Source organism: Hypanus sabinus, chromosome X2 (assembly GCF_030144855.1).
Source record: "Hypanus sabinus isolate sHypSab1 chromosome X2, sHypSab1.hap1, whole genome shotgun sequence".
Taxonomy (NCBI): domain Eukaryota; kingdom Metazoa; phylum Chordata; class Chondrichthyes; order Myliobatiformes; family Dasyatidae; genus Hypanus; species Hypanus sabinus.
Genome location: NC_082739.1, coordinates 15,327,316 through 15,349,074, shown reverse-complemented (window position 1 = coordinate 15,349,074; position 21,759 = coordinate 15,327,316). Strand labels below are relative to the sequence as shown.

At 41.9% G+C, this 21,759-nt stretch overlaps 1 protein-coding gene across 2 annotated transcripts in view; it reads right to left on the bottom strand.

The window, feature by feature from the left end:
• The window catches only part of igsf9bb (immunoglobulin superfamily, member 9Bb), a 687,093-nt gene extending 666,670 nt beyond the window's left edge, over nt 1-20,423 (bottom strand). For both annotated transcript variants that reach the window (XM_059957059.1, XM_059957060.1), the window contains exon 1: nt 20,045-20,423. In XM_059957059.1, the coding sequence (XP_059813042.1) occupies nt 20,045-20,108 (64 nt within the window). In that variant the 5' untranslated portion in view covers nt 20,109-20,423. The remainder of the gene's footprint in view (nt 1-20,044) is intronic.
• Nucleotides 20,424-21,759: the final 1,336 nt, after the last annotated feature.

Genomic DNA, 21,759 nt, shown 5'->3' with positions numbered 1-21,759 from the left:
TTCTGACACAATATGTAGATAAGCCTACAAGAGGAGAGGCTGTATTTGATCTGGTATTGGGAAATGAACCTGGTCGGGTGTCAGGTCTCTCAGTGGGAGAGCATTTTGGAGATAGTGATCACAACTCTATCTCCTTTACTAAAGCATTGGAGAGAGATAGGAACAGACAAGTTAGGAAAGGTTCAATTGGAGTAAAGGGAAATATGAAGCTATAAGGCAGGAACTTGAAAGCATAAATTGGGAACAGATGTTCTGAAGGAAATGTACGGCAGAAATGTTCAGGGGATATTTTCATGGCGTTCTGCACAGGTACGTTCCAATGAGACAGGGAAAGGATGGAAGGGTACAGGAACCATGGTGCACAAAGGCTGTTGAAAAACTAGGCAAGAAGAAAAGCTTACAAAAGGTTAAAAAAAATGATAACGATCTAGACGATTATAAGGCTAGCAGGAAGGAGCTTAAGAATTAAATTAGGAGGGGGCCATGAGAAGGCCTTGGCGAGCAGAATTAAAGAAAACCCCAAGGCATTCTACAGGTATGTGAACAGCAAGAGGATAAGACGTGAGAGAATAGGACCAATCAAGTGTGACAGTGGAAAAGTGTGTATGGAACTGGAGGAGATGGCAGAGGTACTTAATGAATACTTTATTTCAGTATTCACTACGGAAAAGGATCTTGACAATTGTAGAGGTGACTTGCAGTGGATTGAAGCTTGAGCATATAGACATCAAGAAAGAGGATGTGCTGAAGCTTTTGGAAAGCATTAATTTGGATAAGTCTCCGGGACTGGACGAGATGTACCCCAGGCTACTGTGAGAGGCAAGGGAGGAAATTGCTGAGCAATGATCTTTGCATCATCAATGGGGATGGGGGAGGTTCCAGAGGATTGGAGGGTTGCAGATGCTGTTCCCTTATTCAAGAAAGGGAGTAGAGGTAGCCCAGGAAATTATGGACCATTGAGTCTTGCTTCCGTGGTTGGTAAGTTGGTGGAGAAGATCCTGAGAGGCAGGATTTATGAGCATTTGGAGAGGCATAATATGATTAGGAATAGCTAGCATGGCTTTGTCAAAGGCAGAAAGTTCCTTACGAGCCTGATTAGAATTTTTTGAGGATGTGACTAAACACATTGATGAAAGAAGAGCAGTAGATGTAGTATATATTGATTTCAGCAAGGCATTTGATAAGGTACCCCCTGCAAGGCTTATTGAGAAAGTAAGGAGGCATGGGATCCAAGGGGACCTTGCTTTGTGGATCCAGAATTGACTTGTCCACAGAAGGCAAAGAGTAGTTGTAGACGGGTCATATTCTGCATGGGGTTCGGTGACCAGTGGTGTGCCTCAGGGATCTGTTCTGGGACCCTTTCTCTTCATGATTTTTATAAATGACCTGGATGAGGAAATGGAGGAATGGGTTAGTAAATTTGCTTGTGAATCAAAGGTTGGGGGTGTTGTAGATAGTGTGAAGGGCTGTCAGAGGTTACAACGGGACATTGATAGGATGCAAAACTGGGCTGAGAAGTTGCAGATGGAGTTCAACCCAGATAAGTGTGAGGTGGTTCATTTTGGTAGGTCAAATATGATGACAGAGTATAGTATTAATGGTAAGACTCTTGACAGTGTGGAGGATCAGAGGGATCTTGGGGTCTGAGTCCATAGGACACTCAAAGTGGCTCCGCAGGTTGACTCTGTGGTTAAGAAGGCATATGGTGCATTGGCCTTCTTCAACCGTGGGACTGAGTTTAAGAGCCGAGAGGTAATGTTACAGCTATATAGGACCCTGGTCAGACCCTACTTGGAGTATTGTGCTCAGTTCTGGTCACCTCACTACAGGAAGGATGTGCAAACCATAGAAAGAGCGCAGAGGAGATTTACAAGGATGTTATCTGGATTGGGGAGCATGCCTTATGAGAATAGGTCGAGAAAACTTGGCCTTTTCTCCTTGGAGCAACAGAGGATGAGAGGTGACCTGATAGAGGTGTATAAGATGATGAAAGGCATGAATCATGTGGATACTCAGAGGCTTTTTCCCAGGGCTGAAATGGCTAACATGAGAGGGCACAGTTTTAAGGTGCTTGGAAGTAGGTACAGAGGAGATGCCAGGGGTAAGTTTTTTACACAGAGAGTGGTAAGTGTGTGGAATGGGCTGCCAGCAATGATGGTGGAGGCAGATACAATAGGGTCTTTTAAGAGACTCCTGGATAGGTACATGGATCTTTAAAAAATAGAGGGCTATGGGTAATTTCTCAAGTAAGTACATGTTTGGCACAGCATGGTGGGCTGAAGGACCTGTATTGTGCTGTAGTTTTTCTATGTTTCTAGAAACCTAAGTGAATACTTTTGCGTTAAAAAATAATCTTATTGCTTATCTGTGAGATGGCATTGCTGTTTATAACCAATGATTGAAAATGCTAAGATGGAGAGATTAGCCAACTTCCTATTTTAAATTGGATGTTATCAACATTCTGATTGGAATACAGAAGCATGAGTTAACTAGTCAAGAATGTTATCTGCATGCATTCTACAGTAAACCACTTAAATGGCTGAATTTACTGAGAATGCATTTCTTTGTCACTTAAAAAGAGTGACAAAGTCAAGCACCCTGGCTTCTTTTTAATGAAGCAACAGACACAAAATGCTGGAGGAACTCAGCAGGTGGCAGCATCTATGGAAAAGAGCACACAGTTGATATTTCAGGCCAGGACCCTTCTTAGTCCTGAAGAAGGGTTTCAGCCTGACATGTCAACTGTGTACTCTTTTCCATAGATGCTACCTGGCCTGCTGAGTTCTTCCAGCATTTTGCGTGCATTGCTTGGATTTCCAGCTTCTCTTTTCTTGCATGTACCACATTCAACTGTCCTCACCTCCAATGAGATAGAAAAGTTTGAAGCACCTGTTTTTAATGCGATGATCATGATTACTTACTATTAAAAGATTACAAAAGACAAGTACCATGTCATGTTAATTTTTTGGTAACTTTGAATAAGTCTCTATGTTAGAGTCTTGAGATAGGTGTCTTATCTTAGCTTCTGGCCACTCAAAAGGTTCATCCCAAGGTTGACGAGCAATTTTACCAACTCCTACTGAAACTAAGGGTGTATGGGGTGTCCAGGGAGGGGTAGCACCTCTGGTGGAGGGGCCTGCCGTGCCCTTTTCAGGGTAGCTCGTCCACCTTTGGTCCCCACCTGGTGCTCAGCTCTTACCTGTGGCTCTAAGTAGCTATAGCACGTGCAGCGGCCATACCCTGGCAAACCATCTCGGCAGATGGGCCAAGCCGGGTGAGGGTAGCCCGACAGGTCTTCGACCCTCGGTGAGGTACGGGATCTGTCTGTCCCAGCGTGTGAAGTCTGGCTCTGGCAGATTGAGCGGAGGAGACCGATTAATGGTCCAACGGTCAAGAAGGCAGGCCAGCAGGCATTGGTGGAGCGCGGAGCACTACGAGACACACAGTCATCCTGGTCATCCACCGCAAGAGGAGGTGACCTCTTTAAACTCACCCGGCAGAAGACAAAGGCAAACCACTGCTGTAACCCGCCGAGTGCATGAGTTCCCAATATGCCAGAGCGGCGTGGAGGGAAATCGTCCGCCAGCTGGAAATTCCAGATGCGACCTACAACGGACGGACTGAAACTAAGAACTTATATGGAGAACAACAAGCCCTTTTTCAATGTAACAAATATATTCTAAGCCACCTGTTGGAAAACATACACATGTGTCAGTCTCTTAGGCAGGCAGAGTACAGCTCAAAACTTCCAATACTGAATGGGTTTACATTGCTTTTGATATTTAATCTAGATATGTTGACTGATCCCCAATGGATAGCTTGGCACCGAGTTTCCGTGTATGATCTCAATTAGCCTGTAAGTATAGGCAGTTGGTAGCACTACAAGGAAGCTGGCTCTATTCCCTGGAACCAAAAGCAATCTCTCAGCAGATGTATGTATTGTCCACTTTCAGAACCTGCAAAGATAATTGTTATTTTCATTTTCAATTCATTTGAAATTTCATGGAATTCTATCACAACAAAATTTTTTGACTAGCTTTTTGGCACCATGGTTGGAAAATACATTCGTGCAAAGAAATAATGACTAGACAGAGCCAGCTCAAGATTCAGGATTCAAGTACATTTATTATCAACGAATGTATAAATTATACAACCTTGAGATTTGTCTGCCTACAGGCAGCCACAAAGCAAGAAACCCAAAAGAACTCAATTAAATTAAGAAAGACCAACACCTAATAGGAAAAGAAAGAGGAAAAAAATACAAATCATGCGAACAGTAGAAGTGAACCAAATAGAGTCCGTAGATCCGAATTCCTGGAGCAGCCCAGAGTAGACCCAAAGCCTCGGTCTCAGTTCTTCATATTAGCAGGGCAAATCACCGCGAAGCTTGCAGACATGAAGCACAGCAGCCGGGAGCAGTCTCACAGCCTCAGCATCATGGAAAGAGGAGTGAGCGAAATCAGCCTGACTCTTGTCTGCTGTCCCAACACCCTGCCTTTCCAGTCTATCTGGGCCAGATTTTAAATTCAACACAGTTTTGTTCAGCCCTAGACATTAAAACCAACAGTACCACAGTATGGATGGTATTCCTAAAAGTGTGGAACATTGTGGTTCTGTATCAACAAATACAGCATGGGACTCTCTATATCTCACTGCTTCTTTTTGTGAGCCTCCTTTTTGCTACCGGTTTGTATTGAAGGCTAAATTTGAGTCATCAGTTTGCTGAACTTTGTGCTGCCATTTGAACATGCTAATTTATTCATCATCAGTTTGCTGAATCATAGTGGCCTGTGATATTCCATATGGTTTGTTCCAGCTTTATTAGAGTTTAAAAACAAAATCTTATTTTAGGTACCAAATGTTCTCTGGCAACATAATTAGCTGGGATTGCTGCTGGATTTGAGTTACATGAACAAAATTAATTCAAAGCAGATTCACATTATTACAGTCAATATTCACAAGTACATAAAGTGGGCACTGCAAGCTGAAAATAATATATTCTAAGCTGCATTGCAAGATGAAGACAAGCACTTAATTTTACAAAGGCCTAACACATAGGAGCAGAATTAGGCAGTTTGGCCTATCAAGTCTGCTCCGCCATTTGACCAGGGCCGATTTATTATACCTCTCAACCCCATTCTCCTCTCTTCTTCCTGTAGCTTCTGACACCATTACTAATCAAGAACCTATCAACCTCTGCTCACCCAGTGACTTTGACTCCCCCAACCCTCTATGGCTGTAAATTCCACAGATTTATTATCCCCTGGCTAAAGAAATTCTTTCTCGTCTCTGTTCTAATACATCCTTGTATTCTGAGTCTGTGCCCCCTGATCCTAGACTCCCCACTGTAGGAAACATCCTCTGCACATCACTCTACCTAAGCCTTACAATATTCAATAGATTTCAATGATAACACTCCCTCATTCGTCTAAGTTTCCAAAGGTACAGACCCAGAGCCTGTTAGCACCTCGCATTCTTGGGATGATTCTCATAAACCTTGTCCGAACCCTCTCCCATGACAGCACATCCATTCTTAAATATGGAGTACAAAATTACTCACAAGGCTCCAACTGTATCTGACCAATATCTTATAAAGACTCAGCGTAACACTTGCTTTTAAATCCAACCAGCAAGTTAAACTTTAAGGAATCCTGCACTAGAACTCCCAAGTTCCCTTGCATCTCTGATTTCTAAATCGTCTCCCTGTTTAGAAAATAGTCTATGTCGTTATTCCATCTGCCAAAGTGCATGACGATACACTTTCCTACACTGTATTTTGTCTACCACTCCTCTACCCATTCTCCCAACCTGCCCAAGTCCTTCCGCAGACTCTCTGTTTCCTTAACGCTACCTGCCCCTCCACCTATCTTTGTATCATCTGGAAATTTAACCACAAAGCCATTAATTCTGTCCGCCAGGTCATTAAGGTATACCGTGAAAAGTAGAGGACCCAGCACCAACCCCTTCGGAACACCATTAGTCACCAGCAGCCAACCAGAAGAGACCTCCTTCATTCCCATTCTTTGATTTTGGCTAATCAGCTAATCTTTTGTCCATGCCAGTATCTTTCCTGTAATACCATGGGTTCCTATCTTGTTTAGTAGCTTTGTGTATGACACCTTGGCAAAGGCCTTCTGAAAATCCAAGTAAACAACATCCACTGACTCTCCTTCGTCTATCTTGCCTGTTATTTCTTCAATGAATTACAACAGAAGCAATCTACCAACTCTTTTGCAAATTGATCATTTATTAATTGTTAAAAATTCAAATACTTGAATGATTTATGGAAATAGAGAGACCTCAAGACCATAAGATATAGGAACCGAATTATGCCACTTAGCCCATTGCGTCTGCTTTGCCATGGCTGATTTATTTTTATTACATTTATTTATTAATCTACAGCAGAAAGTAGGCCCTTCCAGCCCTTCGAACCATACTGTCCAGCAATCCCCCAATTTAATCTTAGCCTAACCATGGGGCAATTTACAATGACCAACTATCCTATCAACCAGTAAATCTTTGGACTGTGGGGGGAAACCAGAGCACCCAGAGGAAACCCAGGCAGTGACAGGGAGAATGTACAAACTCCTTACAGACAGTGGCAGGAACACCACCCTCGATCCCAGTCTCCTACCTTCTCCCCATAACCTTTAACTCACTGACTAATCAAGAACCTAAGAACCTTTCAAACTCTGCTTTAAATATAGCCACTGAATTGGCCTCCACAGCCATCTGTGGCAATGTATTCCACAGATTCCATACCATCTGGCTGAAGAAATTCCTCCTCATCTCTGTTCTAAAGGGATATCCTTGTATTCTGAGGCTGTGACTTCTGGTCCTAGACTCCCCCACCATAGGAAACATCCGCTCCATATTTACTCTATCAAGGCCTTTCCATATTTGATAGGTTTCAATGAGATACCTACCCCACTCAATTCTTCTAAACTACAGGCCCAGAACCATAAAACACTCCTCATACATTAATCATTTCATTCCTGGGATCTTTCTCCCAAACCTCCTCTTGACTCTGTCCAATGTCAGCACATCCTTTATTAAATAAGGGGCTCAAAATTGCTTACCATATTCCAAGTGCAGTCTGACCATAAAAGCTTAAGCATTACATCCTTGCCTTTATACCCTAGTCCACTCAAAATGAAAGTTAACATTGCATTTGCCTTCCTCTGCAAGTTAAGCTTTAGGGAGTCCTGAATTTACTCCCCGTCTGTGTCTTTATTCCTTCTACCGAAATGCATGACTATATAATCCCTACATTATGTTCCATCTGCAACTTCCTTGCCCATTTTCCTAATCTGTTCAAGTCTTTCTGCAAACTCCCAGCTTCCTTAACACTACCCGCCCTTCCACCTGTATTTATATTGTCCGCAAACCTGGCCACAAAGCCATCAATTCCATCATCCAAATCATTGACATATATATATGTGAAAAGAAGCAGAACACCTGTAGTCACCGGCAGCTGACCAGAAAAGGCCCCTTTTATTCCCAATCTTTGCTTCTTGCCAGTCAGCCAATCTTCTATCCATGCTGGCATCTGTCCTGTAATACCATGGGCTCTTATCTTGTTAAGCAGCCTCCTATGCAGCATCTTGTCGAAAGCCTTTTGAAAATCCAGGTACACAACATCCACTGATTCTTCTCTTTTCTTTGTCTATCCTGTTTGCTCCTTCCTCAAAGAATTACACAGATTTATTTTGAAGATACCATGCTGACTTTGGCCAATTTTATCACGCACTTCCAAGTACCCCAAAACCTCATCCTTAATACAGATCCACAATCCCTTATCCGAAATTCTTAAATCCAAAGAGCTCCAAAAACCGAAGTTCTTTTCGCCAACAGCAGACGTCACTCAGGTGTGACGTGGCAGCACTAGCAGAGGCTGCCAGATGTCAGTTGTGGCTCAGTGCTCGTACTGGTTATGTGTGCATTTGCTGTTCGCTGATATTTTGTGTCACTGTTGACTTTTTGTTTAATTTCACTGTGAAAATGTCAAAAAGAGCTGCAGATACCCCTACTGGGTAACAATGAGAAAAAGAGAAGGAAGCATCTATCATAATCAATAACGCAGAAAGTGGAGTTATTGCAGAAGTTTGATCGTGGTGTGTCTGTGAGGCGTCTTACTGAAGAATATGGTGTCGGAACTACCACTGTATATGATTTAAAGAAACAGAATGACAAGTTACTTAAGTTTTATAATGACAGTGATGTTCTACATTTATTCCAATAAGTCATTTACCATGTGTTTGATTCGGTTTGTTTGAAGCTGTATATTTTTATTGGATGTTTTTGTTGGAAATAAATTTTTTTATTGTCATTATTCCCTAAACAATACAGTATTTACATAGCATTTACATTGTATTAGGTATTATAAGTAATCTGGAGATGATTTAAAGTATACGGGAGGATGTGTGTAGGTCTGGAGCTCCGCCGGGTCCTAAAGTCCACCTGCATTGAGACAGGTTAAATAAGGGACTTGAGCATACGTGTTTATTTTTGTATCCACGGGGGGTCCCGGAACCAATAAGGAGGGATTCTGAATCCGAAAAATTCTGAATTCCAAAATGCAACTGGCCCCAAGGATTTCAGATAAGGGATTGTGGACCTATAATAGACTCTAAATCTTTACCAGGCACTGAAGTCAGGCTAACTCTCCTATAATATCCTGTCTTCTGCCTCCCTCCCTTTTTCAAGAGTGGCATGATATTGTCATTTTGCAGTCCTCTGGAACCATGCCAGAATCCATTGATCCTTGAAAGATTATTACTAATGTCTCCACATTCTCTTCAGTTGCCTCTTTCAGATCCCTGGGGTGTAGCCTGTCCAGTCCAGGTGACCTAACAACTACATTCACTTCTGCCACCTGTCACTCGAATTTCTCACATGCTGCTGATGTTTTCCACAATGAAGGCCGATACAAAATACTTATTCAGTTTATCTCCCTTACTTTTATCTTATTACTACTTCTCTAGCATCATTTTCTAGTGGCCCAATGCTCATTCTTTCTACTCTTTATATATCAGAAAAAGCTTTTAGTATCCCATTTTATATTATTGGCTAACTTACCTGTACATCTTTTCTCAACTTTTTCAGTTGACTTCTGTTGGTTGTTAAAAGTTTTCCAATCCTCAAGCTTCCTGCTACTCTTTGCAAAATATATGCCCTCTTCTTAACTTTTAAGCTGCCTTTGTCTTCCCTTGTCATCCACCCTTTAGAATGATGCTTTTTTGGAATGAAATGATCTTGCATCTTCCAGACTCCTCATAGAAACTCCAGCCATTGCTGTGGAACTGTCATCCCTGATAGCATCAACGTAATCAATTTTAGCCATTTCCCAATTTACCTGTGTATTGAAATCATTGTAACATTGCCCTTTTGACATGCCTTTTCTATCTCCTATTATAATTTGTACTCCACATCCCAACTACAATTTGTAGACCTGTATATAACTCCCATCAGGGTCTTTTTACCCTGCCTATTTCTAAGTGTGTTATAATCTCATCTGCCTTGATCTGGGGACTACATGCAATCAAATATCACACCTTCAGTCCTGGATTCCCCACAAATCTTCTCAAGTTTGAGTCCATGCTGCCTTAAATTAAATTCTTATCCCTTTCTAATATTTGTGTTTTTATACCGTAGACTTCACTAACCTTTCCTGCACTTGCCTTCCATACTTTATCCATATTTTTCCACCCAACCTACTATTTAGATCAAAGCCCTATCCACAGCCCTAGTTATGAGATTTGCCAGGACCATAGTCCCAGCCTGGTTCAGGCGGAGCCTGTCCCATTGAAATAGCTCCCTTCTCCAAAATACTGGTGCCAATCTCTCACAAATACAAACCCACTTCTCCCACACCTATCTTTCAGCCGCACATTTAATAGTAATCATTTAACACAAGCCGTACTTGAAGCATTTAATCTAATGGATGGGACTGCCCCCTGAATCACAGTGTCAGGGTAACTCCCTCCATTCCCTTTCCCTTCCCCCTTCTCTGGTGGATCACAGTGTTTGAAGCTCAGATTCCAAGTCATCATTTCAAGCCTGAGTTCTCGAGCAGCCAACACTTGCTGCAGATGTTGTCACCCTTAACCACCATCTCCCACATCATGCAGCTGATCCTGTATCTCAGGGTTAACAGCCCTGAATGGTAAAACAAAACTGTTATGGAAACAGCAGTGATGAATCCTTCTACATCTGAGTATGACGGTGTTCCTGAGTCTCCACCTGGGACTTGCATGACTGACAACAGTGTGAGGAAGCTACTGACATGATAAAGGAAGCCCTGAACGTGGCCAGAGATGGAGGACCTTAATTGTTGCCCTAAATGCCAGCAGTGTAATGGGCAGTAGATATGTGATCCTATATCCTTACTTTATTTTATTATTTGTAATTTGGTACCTTTTTATTTAATTACTATGTTGCCAGTAATCTTGTTTAGGTCTCAGCTACAAACCCCCTCAGCAATCAGTCCATCTGAGTAGTTTAAAGAGGAAAGACTGATGGTCTTACCTGGTCTTTTCCAAAGCCTCCTCTCTCTGAAACCTCTCGAGCCAAACTTTTAAAGTCCACTCTCACACCGGGCAATTCCAACAATAGCTGCTCCACGTGAGCTTACCTTCCTTTAAATGGTGGAAATAAACCTTTCAAATAAGCACTGCAGAAAGGCTTCCTAATTATGCATTCAAAACTGGCCAGATCATCAATTAAAAAGAGCAACATTCAGTTGTCACTTTACTGTTGTCAACCCAAAAGATATAATGAACTGTCTTTGTAATGACTTCAGGATGTAGCCTTGCAGCAGGAGAAAGGAAAATAAGTCAGAATTTAAACAACAGCATCCCAAAGCAATTCACAACCAAGTGAGGATTCTTTAAATGTAAACATAGTTGTTTTATAAGCAAACAGAGCAGCTGATCTGCAAGCAATAAATTACAAAAGAAAATGAAATATGATACTAGTTTATCACTGAGTTGATCAAGTCATGGGAAAAATATTCTTCTTTAAATAATTCCATAGATTTATCTAATATCTGATAGAACATGGAAGAGTACAGCACAGGAACAGGCCATTCAGCCCACAATGTAGTGCCGAACCAGCTAAACAGCAAATCCAAACACTAATCTGTCCTACCTACACAATGTCCATATCTCTCCATCTTCCTTACATCCATGTGTCTATCTAAACGTCTTTTGAAAGCCTCTAATGTATTTGCCTCTACCATCATACCAGGCAGTGCATTCCAGGCATCCACCACTCACTGAGGAAAAAAACAGATACGCCTGTCTACTTATCTATGCCTCTCTTAATCTGATAAACCTCTATCAGATCTCCTGTCAGTCTCTGCCGCTCCAGAGAAAACAACCCAAGTTTATCCAACTTCACATGATAGCACATGCCCTCTAAACCAGGCAGCATCCTGGTGAACCTCTTCTCCACTTGAAGATGAAAGTTATTAGCTTATCCAGAAAATGGAAACTATGACAATGTATGAGCTCCTCAATACTGCACTAGAGATAAATGTGTAGATAAAAAACAGATACAAGTGCTACAGAATTCATGATGTAATTGGCAAATTGCCAATTAAACTCAAAACATGGGGATTTCTCAATCCATGCTAGAGATAAAGGGAAATAAAGTCAAACTAAAATGTAAGGTATGCCAATCATGTGTATTTCTTGGTCAGCTACTCAGTGGTGTTAAGTAGAATCTGATTTTATTTTCAGATGGGTTATGAGACAGAAAAGCAAAAGAAGTGATGAGATACCATACTAATTCAGAAATGACAAAAAGGTTCAAAGTAAATGTATTCTCAAAGTACATATACGTCACCATATACAACCCTGAGATGCATTTTCCTGCAGGCATACTCAGCAAATTTATAGAATAGTAACTAAAACAGGATCAATGAAAGATCAGAGTGCAGAAGACAACAAACTGTGCAAATGTAAATATAAATAAATAGCAATAAATCATGAGAACATGAGATAAAGAGTTCTTAAAATGAGATCATTGGTTATAGGAACATCTCAATGCATGGGCAAATGAGTGTAGTTATCTTCTTTTGTTCAAGAGCCTGATGGTTGAGGGGTAGTAACTGTTCTTGGAACTGGTGGTCTGAGTCCCGAGGCTCTTGTATCTTCTACCTGATGGCAGTAGCAAGAAGAGGGCAAGGCTTGAGTGGTGATGGATGGATGCTGCTTTTCAATGACAGCATTTCATGTAGATGTACTCAATGGTTGAGAGGGTTTTACCCGTGATGTACTGGGCCAAATCCACTACCTTTTGTAGGATTTTCCATTCAAAGGCATTAGTGTTTCCATACCAGGCCATGATGCAACCAGTCAAAATACTCTCCACCACACATCTATAGAGGTTTTTCAAAGTTTTAGATGTCACGCTGAATCTCTGCCTATTCCTGAAGTAGTAGAGGCGCTGCCGTGCTTTCCTCGTAATTGGACTTACACAGATGCATTCAGATGAAAACACTTCTGTGATTTTACTTGGACCAGGCATGAGCAGTTCAAGGAACTGCGCAATTCAATGAAGATAATATTCTAGTTCCTCAAGGACACAACAGCAGCAATGACAATAAAGAGGCATTCCTACTCATTCCAGGAGCATCCCTTATAAGGCAGTAGAGGACAATACCAGAGTAAAAAAGTGATGGAGACAAGAAAGAAACATTTATAAGGAAGCAAATAGGGAGGGAAAATGAGAAGTGAAGGTAAATGGATTTTTTTTTAAACGTGCACTGATTATTTCTCAGAGGCTTCCTGCCAAATAAATATTAGAGCAATGCATCTGTGTTACTTTTAAGACTGTAAGACTTCATATTTTTTGAAAGACTGACGGTATATTCCAAGGGAATCTCTGGTGTTCTGACACATTAAGCATCTATAGTGTGTCATAGATGTCAAAATACCCGATTGCTAAAGCTCAATCTGGCTCCAGTAACGACTAGTCACTTCAGCAAAAAAAAACTACCCAGTAGCCCAAAATTGCAGTAGGTTTTAAGCTCTTGAATAATCAATGCACACGAGTGAATTTGATTGATTTCTCCCCAGGACTTTCATTTCACACATCATATTTCCAGACTTCAGCTTTGGTTTCATTGAAATGAACTAGGAAAATACAAATGATGCCATTTTCTTGGTGATATATTGCAAGATAGCAATATTTGAAGGGACTCTCTGGCCAACCTGACCAGTACAGAAATGACAGTGCAAGTTCATGCAATTTTAATAATAAAAGCATTTTTGGACAGATTTATGTTCAAATGAATAGCTAAAAAAGAATGCAGAATGCATAAATAAAGAAGTCTATCCAACAGGCATGTCATTGCTGACTTTTCTGGGTTCCAATCATAATCTAATAATTATTCTATTACAAGCTCCATTCATTCTAAACTTAAAACGAACAAGCAGTAGAAAGCAAATCAGTTAAATGCCTCAATGCTGCTTCATGTCACCTTTTGCCAGTCACTGTTGGGGATATCCCAGAGGTTCAGACAAGAGGCACTCCTGAAATCATTCTTAACCTATTGAAATATTTACACCACAATACAGGATGCAGAACTAAGTTCTGATGGAAGGTCACTGACCAGAAATCCTAATTCTATTTCCCTCTGCTAAATACTGCCTGACCTGCTGAGATCTGCGATGTCAAGCTCTTTAGTAGAATGCACAGCCACAACTGCAGAGGTACCAGACTTGTGAGCAGACTTCTAAACCAATCACCTGTCTCAGATCCCCCTCCCAGTGAAGCTGCCATGTTCTCTAACCCTTAACTCTAACTCTTCTGTACTTTGCACTTCTTTTTGCCCTATGAAACTTTGTTCCATTTTGTTGTTATTATATGCATCACTGTAATCGTTGTAGTTATTACTTACACGTATACTGTCTACTCTGTAACTCCGCCATGGGCGGTCCCAAGCCTGGCTGCGAAAGGAGGGGGGTTGGGCTTGGGACTAGCAATCCCATCCTGTAGAAACGCAATGCTACAAAATCACCAGCAGAAGCTCCAAAGAGCTCATCCCTGGGAGAAGGAGAAGATGGACTATACCTCCAGACAACTTGGAAGACTGGTCCTGGACAGAGGACTCTAGTGAGCTACTGTCAGCACCCTATGCCCCAGTAGGAGTGATGGGGCTTAAATAAGTAAGTATAGTTTACTCAATAAGCCTCAGACAAGAAAGGATTTTTTTTTGCATCCTGGTATACGTGGCAATAATTTGAACCTGAATCTTTAGTTTAATGACTAGTCATGAAGTTCTGCACTGGTGTTGCTGCAACTATGCTATTTTAACCTCACATCTGTCTCAACTGTTGCACAACTAATAATGTTTTGACAATAAATTTTGCCAAAAGCAAAACAATATTATGGAATACTGGCTTGTAGATTTAAACTATTCAAAGTTCAGAGTAAATTTATTATCAAAGTATGTATACGTCACCATACACTATCCTGAGGTTCATTTTCTTGTGAAATGAATCAATGAAAAACTACTCACAAAGACTGACAAATAAGCAATGTACAAAAGAAGACAAACTGATCAAATACAAAAATTAAAACTAATAATAATAATAAATAAATAGTAAATTAATAATACCAAGAACATGAGTTGTAGAGTGCTTGACACTGAGTCCATAGTTCAAAGGGAATCTATACTTTATGATAGGCTAATCAACTGGACGTGATTTTGGTCCCAGAGTCCCAGAGGCATGAAGATGACTTACTACCACTCTAGTGTAAGGCAGAAATCAGGCACGTTTCCCAACAGCTGCAAACACAATTGATTGAAGGGTTAACTGGCATCACTGGGTGTTGCACCTGCCAATGGCTCATTGAACACCATAATGCATTGGCAATGAATTTGGAAAAATGTTGAATACATTATTAAGCACAGACATGTGGAATGTATCACCAGTTATCATGGCAGCTAGACTCCTTCATGAAATCCCAAATGTATTATGAAGACATTAAGTAATGTCACATCTGAATCATTGCACTCCCACCTGAAATATGTACTTTGGTATATTTTTAACTATCCTTTCTTCCATCCATATTCACCTCATTATATGTTTCAGCATTAATCATGTTTACATAGTTGAGATTAACAAGAAAGAAGTCCTGGACCCCACCTTCCCCCTCACCTGGCCTCATCTATCATCTGCCAGCTTTCCTTCCTCACCACCTTCACATTCTGCCTTCTGCCCCCTTCTTTTCTAGTCCCGATGAAGGGTCTCGGTCTGAAACATTGACTGTTTATTCCCCTCCATAGATGCTGCCTGACTTGCTGAGGTACTCCAGCTTTTTGTGTTGTTCTGGACACTTTTATGCCATTTAGGCCAACTTAACAATGAACATGTGTGACAAAGACTATGTTATCATGAAAAGAGATGCATTTAGACAAATTTTCTAGAGAAATTTATTTGTATAATTAAACTAATGTGATCCACATGGGACTGTACAACTATGTGCAACCAGAGCATTGAACTTATGAGCTAGTGGCTTAATATGACAAAATTCTCAACAGGTTGTTTTATTCACTCAACGATTCAGGAACAGCTTCTTCCCCTCTTCTTTCTGCATTCGCAGTTGTTATTATGTATTGCAATATACTGCTGCCACATAACAACAAATTTCATGACATATGTCAGTCATATTAAACCTGATTCTAATTTATTCCTGGGGAATTCACTGCTGCTACCCTGTGGTAAAATTTTAACACCATTAGTCTAGAAACTGTGCCAATGACCATTTTAGTTGTGAGTTTACAACTAACAAACTCTCCAAAGGCATTACTACAACAATGGCAAAGTTGTGATCAGAGACGGAAGTCAAAAAGAATCCTTCTTCTCTCATGTAATGTATTGGCACCCTAGGCTTGCTGTGCATCATGCTAAGCCCTGGTTTCACATACTATTTGTGCGTACAACTTTAGATGCAAATCCAACTCTATTCAACTGGATTTTCAGAAGCATCTTATATTATATAGATATCAGCCAATGCACCGTTGCAGTTCATTAAGAATTTTTTTTTCGTTATTGACTGTATCATTAGGAACATCATTAGAATCAGATGCTGGAGTTTAAAAGAATGAAGGGGATCTCATCGACACCTTTTGAATATTGAAGGGTCTAGATAGAGGGGACATGTAGGGGATGTTTCTTATTGTGAGAGAGTCTAGGACCAGAGGGGCACAACCACAGAATCCCTTTAGAACAGAGATAAGGAAGAGTTTCTTTAGCCACAGAGTAGTGAATCTGTGGAATTCATTATCAGAGACGGCTGTGGAGGGTATATTTAAAGCGGAAGTTGATAGGTTCTTGATTAGAAAGGGCGTCAAAGGTTATGAGGAGAAGGCAGGAGAATGGGGTTGAGAGGGATAATAAATTAGCTATCATAGAATGACAGAGCACACCTGATGGGCCAAATGGCCTTCTTCTTCCCTATTTGTATGATTTTATGGTCTTACTGCATGGAGAAAGTGAGAGAAACTCAGCAAGTTGGAATGGCTTTCGAATGGTGTGGCTGAGGAAGTTCCTCCAGTGAGGATTTGGCTCCAGTTATAGTTGACACCTGGGGCAGATGAAGAGAGGGTTAACAGCAAAGATCTCGCGAGGTCCCAGGGCCACTACCTAACCTATTGTGGAGAATATCAGGAGAAGGAAGCCACAGTCCATCTCCTGAGATGTCCTGCAGTACCAGAGCAGATGGGACGTACATCAAAAGTAGGACAATTATTGGAGAAATTGCTGGAGGTTAGGATCTATGTACATTTGGAAGGGTAGGAGATGATCGTAGATAGTCAATGTGGATTTGTGTGGGGAATCCTGCTGATTTTATTGAGCTCTTTGAGGAGGTATCTATGATGATTAAAGGCATAGTAGTAGATGTTATTTATATGGACTTTAATAAAGCATGATAAGCTGATCTAGAAGGTTAAAAACCAAGGTGAGCTGGCTAACTGGATCCAAAATTGTCCTGGTGATAAGAGGCAAAGGATAGTGAGAAAGCTTATCTTTCCAATTGAAATTCTTCAAATTCTAATCTGTGAAGCACAGATTAGTTATGGGACTTTTGATTTTTGGATTTATATTAATGACTTTGGTGTAAATTCAGGTGGAATAACTAGTAAGTTTACAGATGACATGAAAGTCGGTGGTGTTGTGGAAGCAAGCAAAGTTATCTGAGACTAAAGCTGGATGTTGATCTGATGGAAAGCTAGCTGGAGCATTGGCAAGTAGAACTTAATTCCAACAAGTATGAGCTGATGCATTTTGTAAAAGCAAATTGGGGTAGGGCATACACAGTAAATGGCAGGAACATTACTGATCAGAGAGACATTGAGGTACAAATGCACAGTTCCCTGAAAATGGCAATGTAGTTTGGATGGTGAAGAGGGCAGAAATAGGGAGGTTACATTGCAACTTTGTAATACATTGGTTGGAAAGTACTTGAAGTATTGTGCTCTGATCCAGTCACCACCCTACAGGCTGTGCTGGAGTGGGTTCAGAGAAGATTCACTGTTGCTTGGTTGGAGGACTTTTGTCATTGGGTAGGCTGGGCTTGTACTCCTTGGAATGAAGGAGGTCTATAAATATAAATATAAACCTGATAGAGATATATAAAATTATAAGGGGCAGAGATAGGATCTTTTTTTCCCATGGCATGAGCATCAAAAACAAGTGCATATGCTTAGGTTGGAATTCTAAAGAGGAGTGGAAGAGAATGGTTTACACTGTGGTTGATATCTTGAACGTTCTTCAACAGGAGGAGGTGCAATCAGAAAGAATCACATTTAAGAAGCATAGTGGATAGGCAGCTGATAAAGGCAATGGGATTAGTATAGAATGGGCATGAGTGTGATGGGCTGAATGGCCCATCTCCATGCCGTACAACTGTTTGATCCTATCACCACAGTGCAACTCTACAAGAATTGGTAAAGCCTACCCTTAGGAGCATGGCCTGTTCAGTATGCTAGGAACAGAAAGTTTGAACAGGAGTCACATCGAAGAATAAGTGGGATTCATTCTCTTGTTTCCATCGCCTTTTATTTTATGTTTGGCGAATGCAGTCCCATATTTAAAGATATGACTCGTGCCAAATGTTTTATTAATAAACGCCACTCCACAATGCTTTGTTTATCTGCATAAACGAGTGAACTCTCCCCATCATTATTTAATATTTGCAACTTCCTTCTCAGGATCGATTGGTACAGGCTGCAAAGATTCTATGAACAGTGGGGGTCGTCATTTAGGGTATTTAAATCAAGACATACTTCTAGCACAATTAATCATCGTGCAAGTGGGTTTTGCTATTAAGTGGGTTGTTCTGTACTTGGTGTTCGCACCGGTTACTCACCACCCATCGCAAGTACATGACGATGCCGTGACATACAGGAGTGAGCAATGATGACATCACTCCGCCCGCGCACATCTTGCAAGATGTCAGAGAGTGAACAGGTTGCTCCGAGAACCGCCGGTGGAAGTTTGCAGTGCGGCCGCTGGCAGCGGGAAGGGTTTCCCTGTGACTAGGCAGTAGCAGATTTTGACAATTCCTTATTCGCCAGCAGAACTAACCTCGCTCCCTTAGACTGGAGGCTGGCTGAGTGGCACTCTTATTCCCAAACCCAGCATAGGAATGGGTATAATCGCCAATGCAAAGCAGAGCCCCGATTGGTTAAGCCTTATGAATTATGATGGCAAGTGAAATGCCAGCGATGAATTAATTCCAAACGCTAACATTGCTTTAAGTGGACTGCGGAGATTCGCCACCTTCAAAACACGTTGCTCACCTTTAAGCGCGACCTTCCAAACTTCCGTTCTACTTTCATTGATCGGCGTAATGCGGGTTTCTCGTGTAACCGCGGTCCCAGAGGAACGCACAGGGACGAGAATCCCCATTCAATAGAACTAACGGCAAGTGGTCCAGATGTGAAGCGCGGACCCACACACACATACTGCGGCGCTGCGCCGTTTTAGAGAGAGAGAAAAAAAAACAAGCTTTGCTTGCAACTGTATAGAAATAAACCGTAAGAGCATTCCCCCAGTGAGTGCAACATCGCAGTCTGCCAACGGGGACCCGGGCCGTCTGCAGTGTTAGGGATTGCGGGGTTAGACCACTCGGAAATGTCAACCCCTGCGGATCCGCTGGACAAGCAGACTCTCCCATCACTGAGGACTGTCACGTGTGTGTCATGCTGTCCTACAACTCTTCCCATACAGATTTTATCCATTAAGATAGATTGCAGCAGAGAGGAATGCCCTGCCATTGGGAACAACCTAAACGTCCGTTCTAATTAATATTTGAACCCATGTAATAGCTGAATGCCTTTTCGTGTGAAATAGGTGGAGTTTCACAATTACCGAATCGGATTTGGATATATGTATAAATGATTCAAACATCCAAATCATCCCAATTTCGGCCCGAGATAGGTTATGCAGTGTGAACTCCTCGATCCCCTATTTCCCATTAAACTTTCGCTTTCATCCTCGCAGTGGGGAGCACCTTCCAGTCCCGAATGTGGAGGCATCGTTTGGCACTGCAGTCACATTCACACCCCAGCTGCAGCCCGTCCACCCAGCAGAATAAACCGGAGCCAGTGCCCCAACCGCATAGGCAAAGTTGCCGAAACTGACAGGTTTTCAAACCAAAGCAGCAGCAAACTGTGCGTCTGCCCGCCTGATGTTCAAACGGCTGCGTTCCCTGACAGCACGGAATGCCAGGGAATGGGCAATCCAGAGAACTTCTCTCAACTAAGGGCAAAAGTTTCCCCTTCTCCTCCAGAAAGCCCGTAACTTTGCAGACCGCTTGGCAGTGCCCCGACGTAACGGGGGGAGAGGGAGCATCATTCACCGAGCACCTTTCGTTTGAGGTTATTCGGACAAATACAGAACAATTGCAAACATTCAACAAAAAGCACACGGCTCCCATTCCCCGAATCAGTTAAATCCAGCGCTGTCAGCACAATCGCATCATCAGTGAATAAACTTGGGCAGAATGGTATTGAACTTCAACTCACCTTGAGCTGCCGATCCTCTAGTGCTGATTACACCCGCTAGCAAAGTGGCCACATACCAAATCATAGTACTGTCACCCCACTGTAAGATCTGGCTGGATCATATCTTAGAGCTCTTCACTTTTAGATGCTCCTTGGAAATACCCCTGTTCTGATCATCAGTGCAATGCAATCCTTCCGATGATGTCCTCTTCATATCCTGCTCATTCTTTTTTCTTCTTCTTCTTCTTTCTCTTTCCCTGCCTCTTTCTCTCTCTGTCTCTCCTCTCTTTACCTGTCTCTCCCTCTCTCATTCGGTTACATCCCTCTGGAATGGACTTAACACTCTTCCCAGCCTCTAACTCCTGCTCTTTCTCAGCACGGAGAGAGCGGGTTCCCCCTCGCGCCGGCAACCTAACTTGATGGTGGCCAAGTCGGTGCCCGCCCCTTCAGCTCCTCGCCTGCTGCCGATTGGCTGAGGTGTCCCCGACCGCCACGCTGATTGGTGATGAGTGACGCCCGTCAGAGGGTGACGGGTTTGCCTGTTTCAAGGTGGGTTGAGGTGGAGCGGCTGGAGCGCCGCAGTATCATGCGCAATAGCAAGGAGTTGAGGAGGAGGAGAACGGCAAATCCAGCTGCCGAGCACCCTCTCTCCAACCCTTCAGACGTTAAAGGTGAACAGCACCATACTCAATCCTCCCAGAGCACCGGAGCATTTTCATGCCTCACGTAACACCGAAAGTTCATTCATTTCAAGCCATAGCGAAAACAGGACAGTTATTCACATAATTAAAAACACAACATTTGAAGCGTTTGATAACGCCGGTCCACAATTCATGTAATCATGATTAAGATCAAAACACCGATGCAAAAAATTTAAATTTCTAATAGGTAAGAAAAACTGAACATGCAGCTTAAAGACATCCGTGTTACTTTATTGAATCGGATGTTTAAATGTATATCTGCCGTAGGATAAAACGTGCAAGAGAAAAAACGAGTCTAAGTTCAGCGGATTGCAAGTAATATACACCCGGAATAAATCTCGAGTTTTTTTTTGTATGCGATTCCCAGTCAACAGTCTAACCTGGGCATTCTTTAACGGCTAACAGTAGCAATCAAAGTACTGATCTATAGAAATTCGGAGATTTTCTTGAAATATCGATTACAGCATTTCAAAACTTTCAAATATGTCAAGGATCTTCAAAAATCACAGTTGTATTTCGCTTTAGAAAGGTGGAAATGGACAATTGACATTCAACAGCTTGCAATGATATATCACCTTTGGATAAGAAGGAGATGTCAAAGGGCTTAATACAGATCACATCAGTCAACATATTGTCATGGCAGTAAAGAACTTGAAGAGGTGGACAAAAGTTACAACTGATTTTTTCTTAAGGAGGATATTAAGGAAGATGAAGGTCTTCTGGAGGGTGAGGTGGTCTCCAAAGTCAGCGATGAATAATTGAAAGTATGGTGACTAATGACAGGATAAAAGAATGGAGAGACAGGTGGAGGACCAGAGGCAGGAAAGCAGAATAGGCAGGGAAAATACAATGAGGAATAAAGTTACAGGAAGACCATGAGACATAGGAGCAGAATTAGGCCACTCGGTTTATTGAGCCTGCTCCACCATTCCACCATGGCTGATTTATTATCCCTTTCAACCCCATTCTCCTGCCTTCTCCCCATAATCTCTGACACCCTTACTAATCAAGAACCTATGAACCTCCGCTTAAATA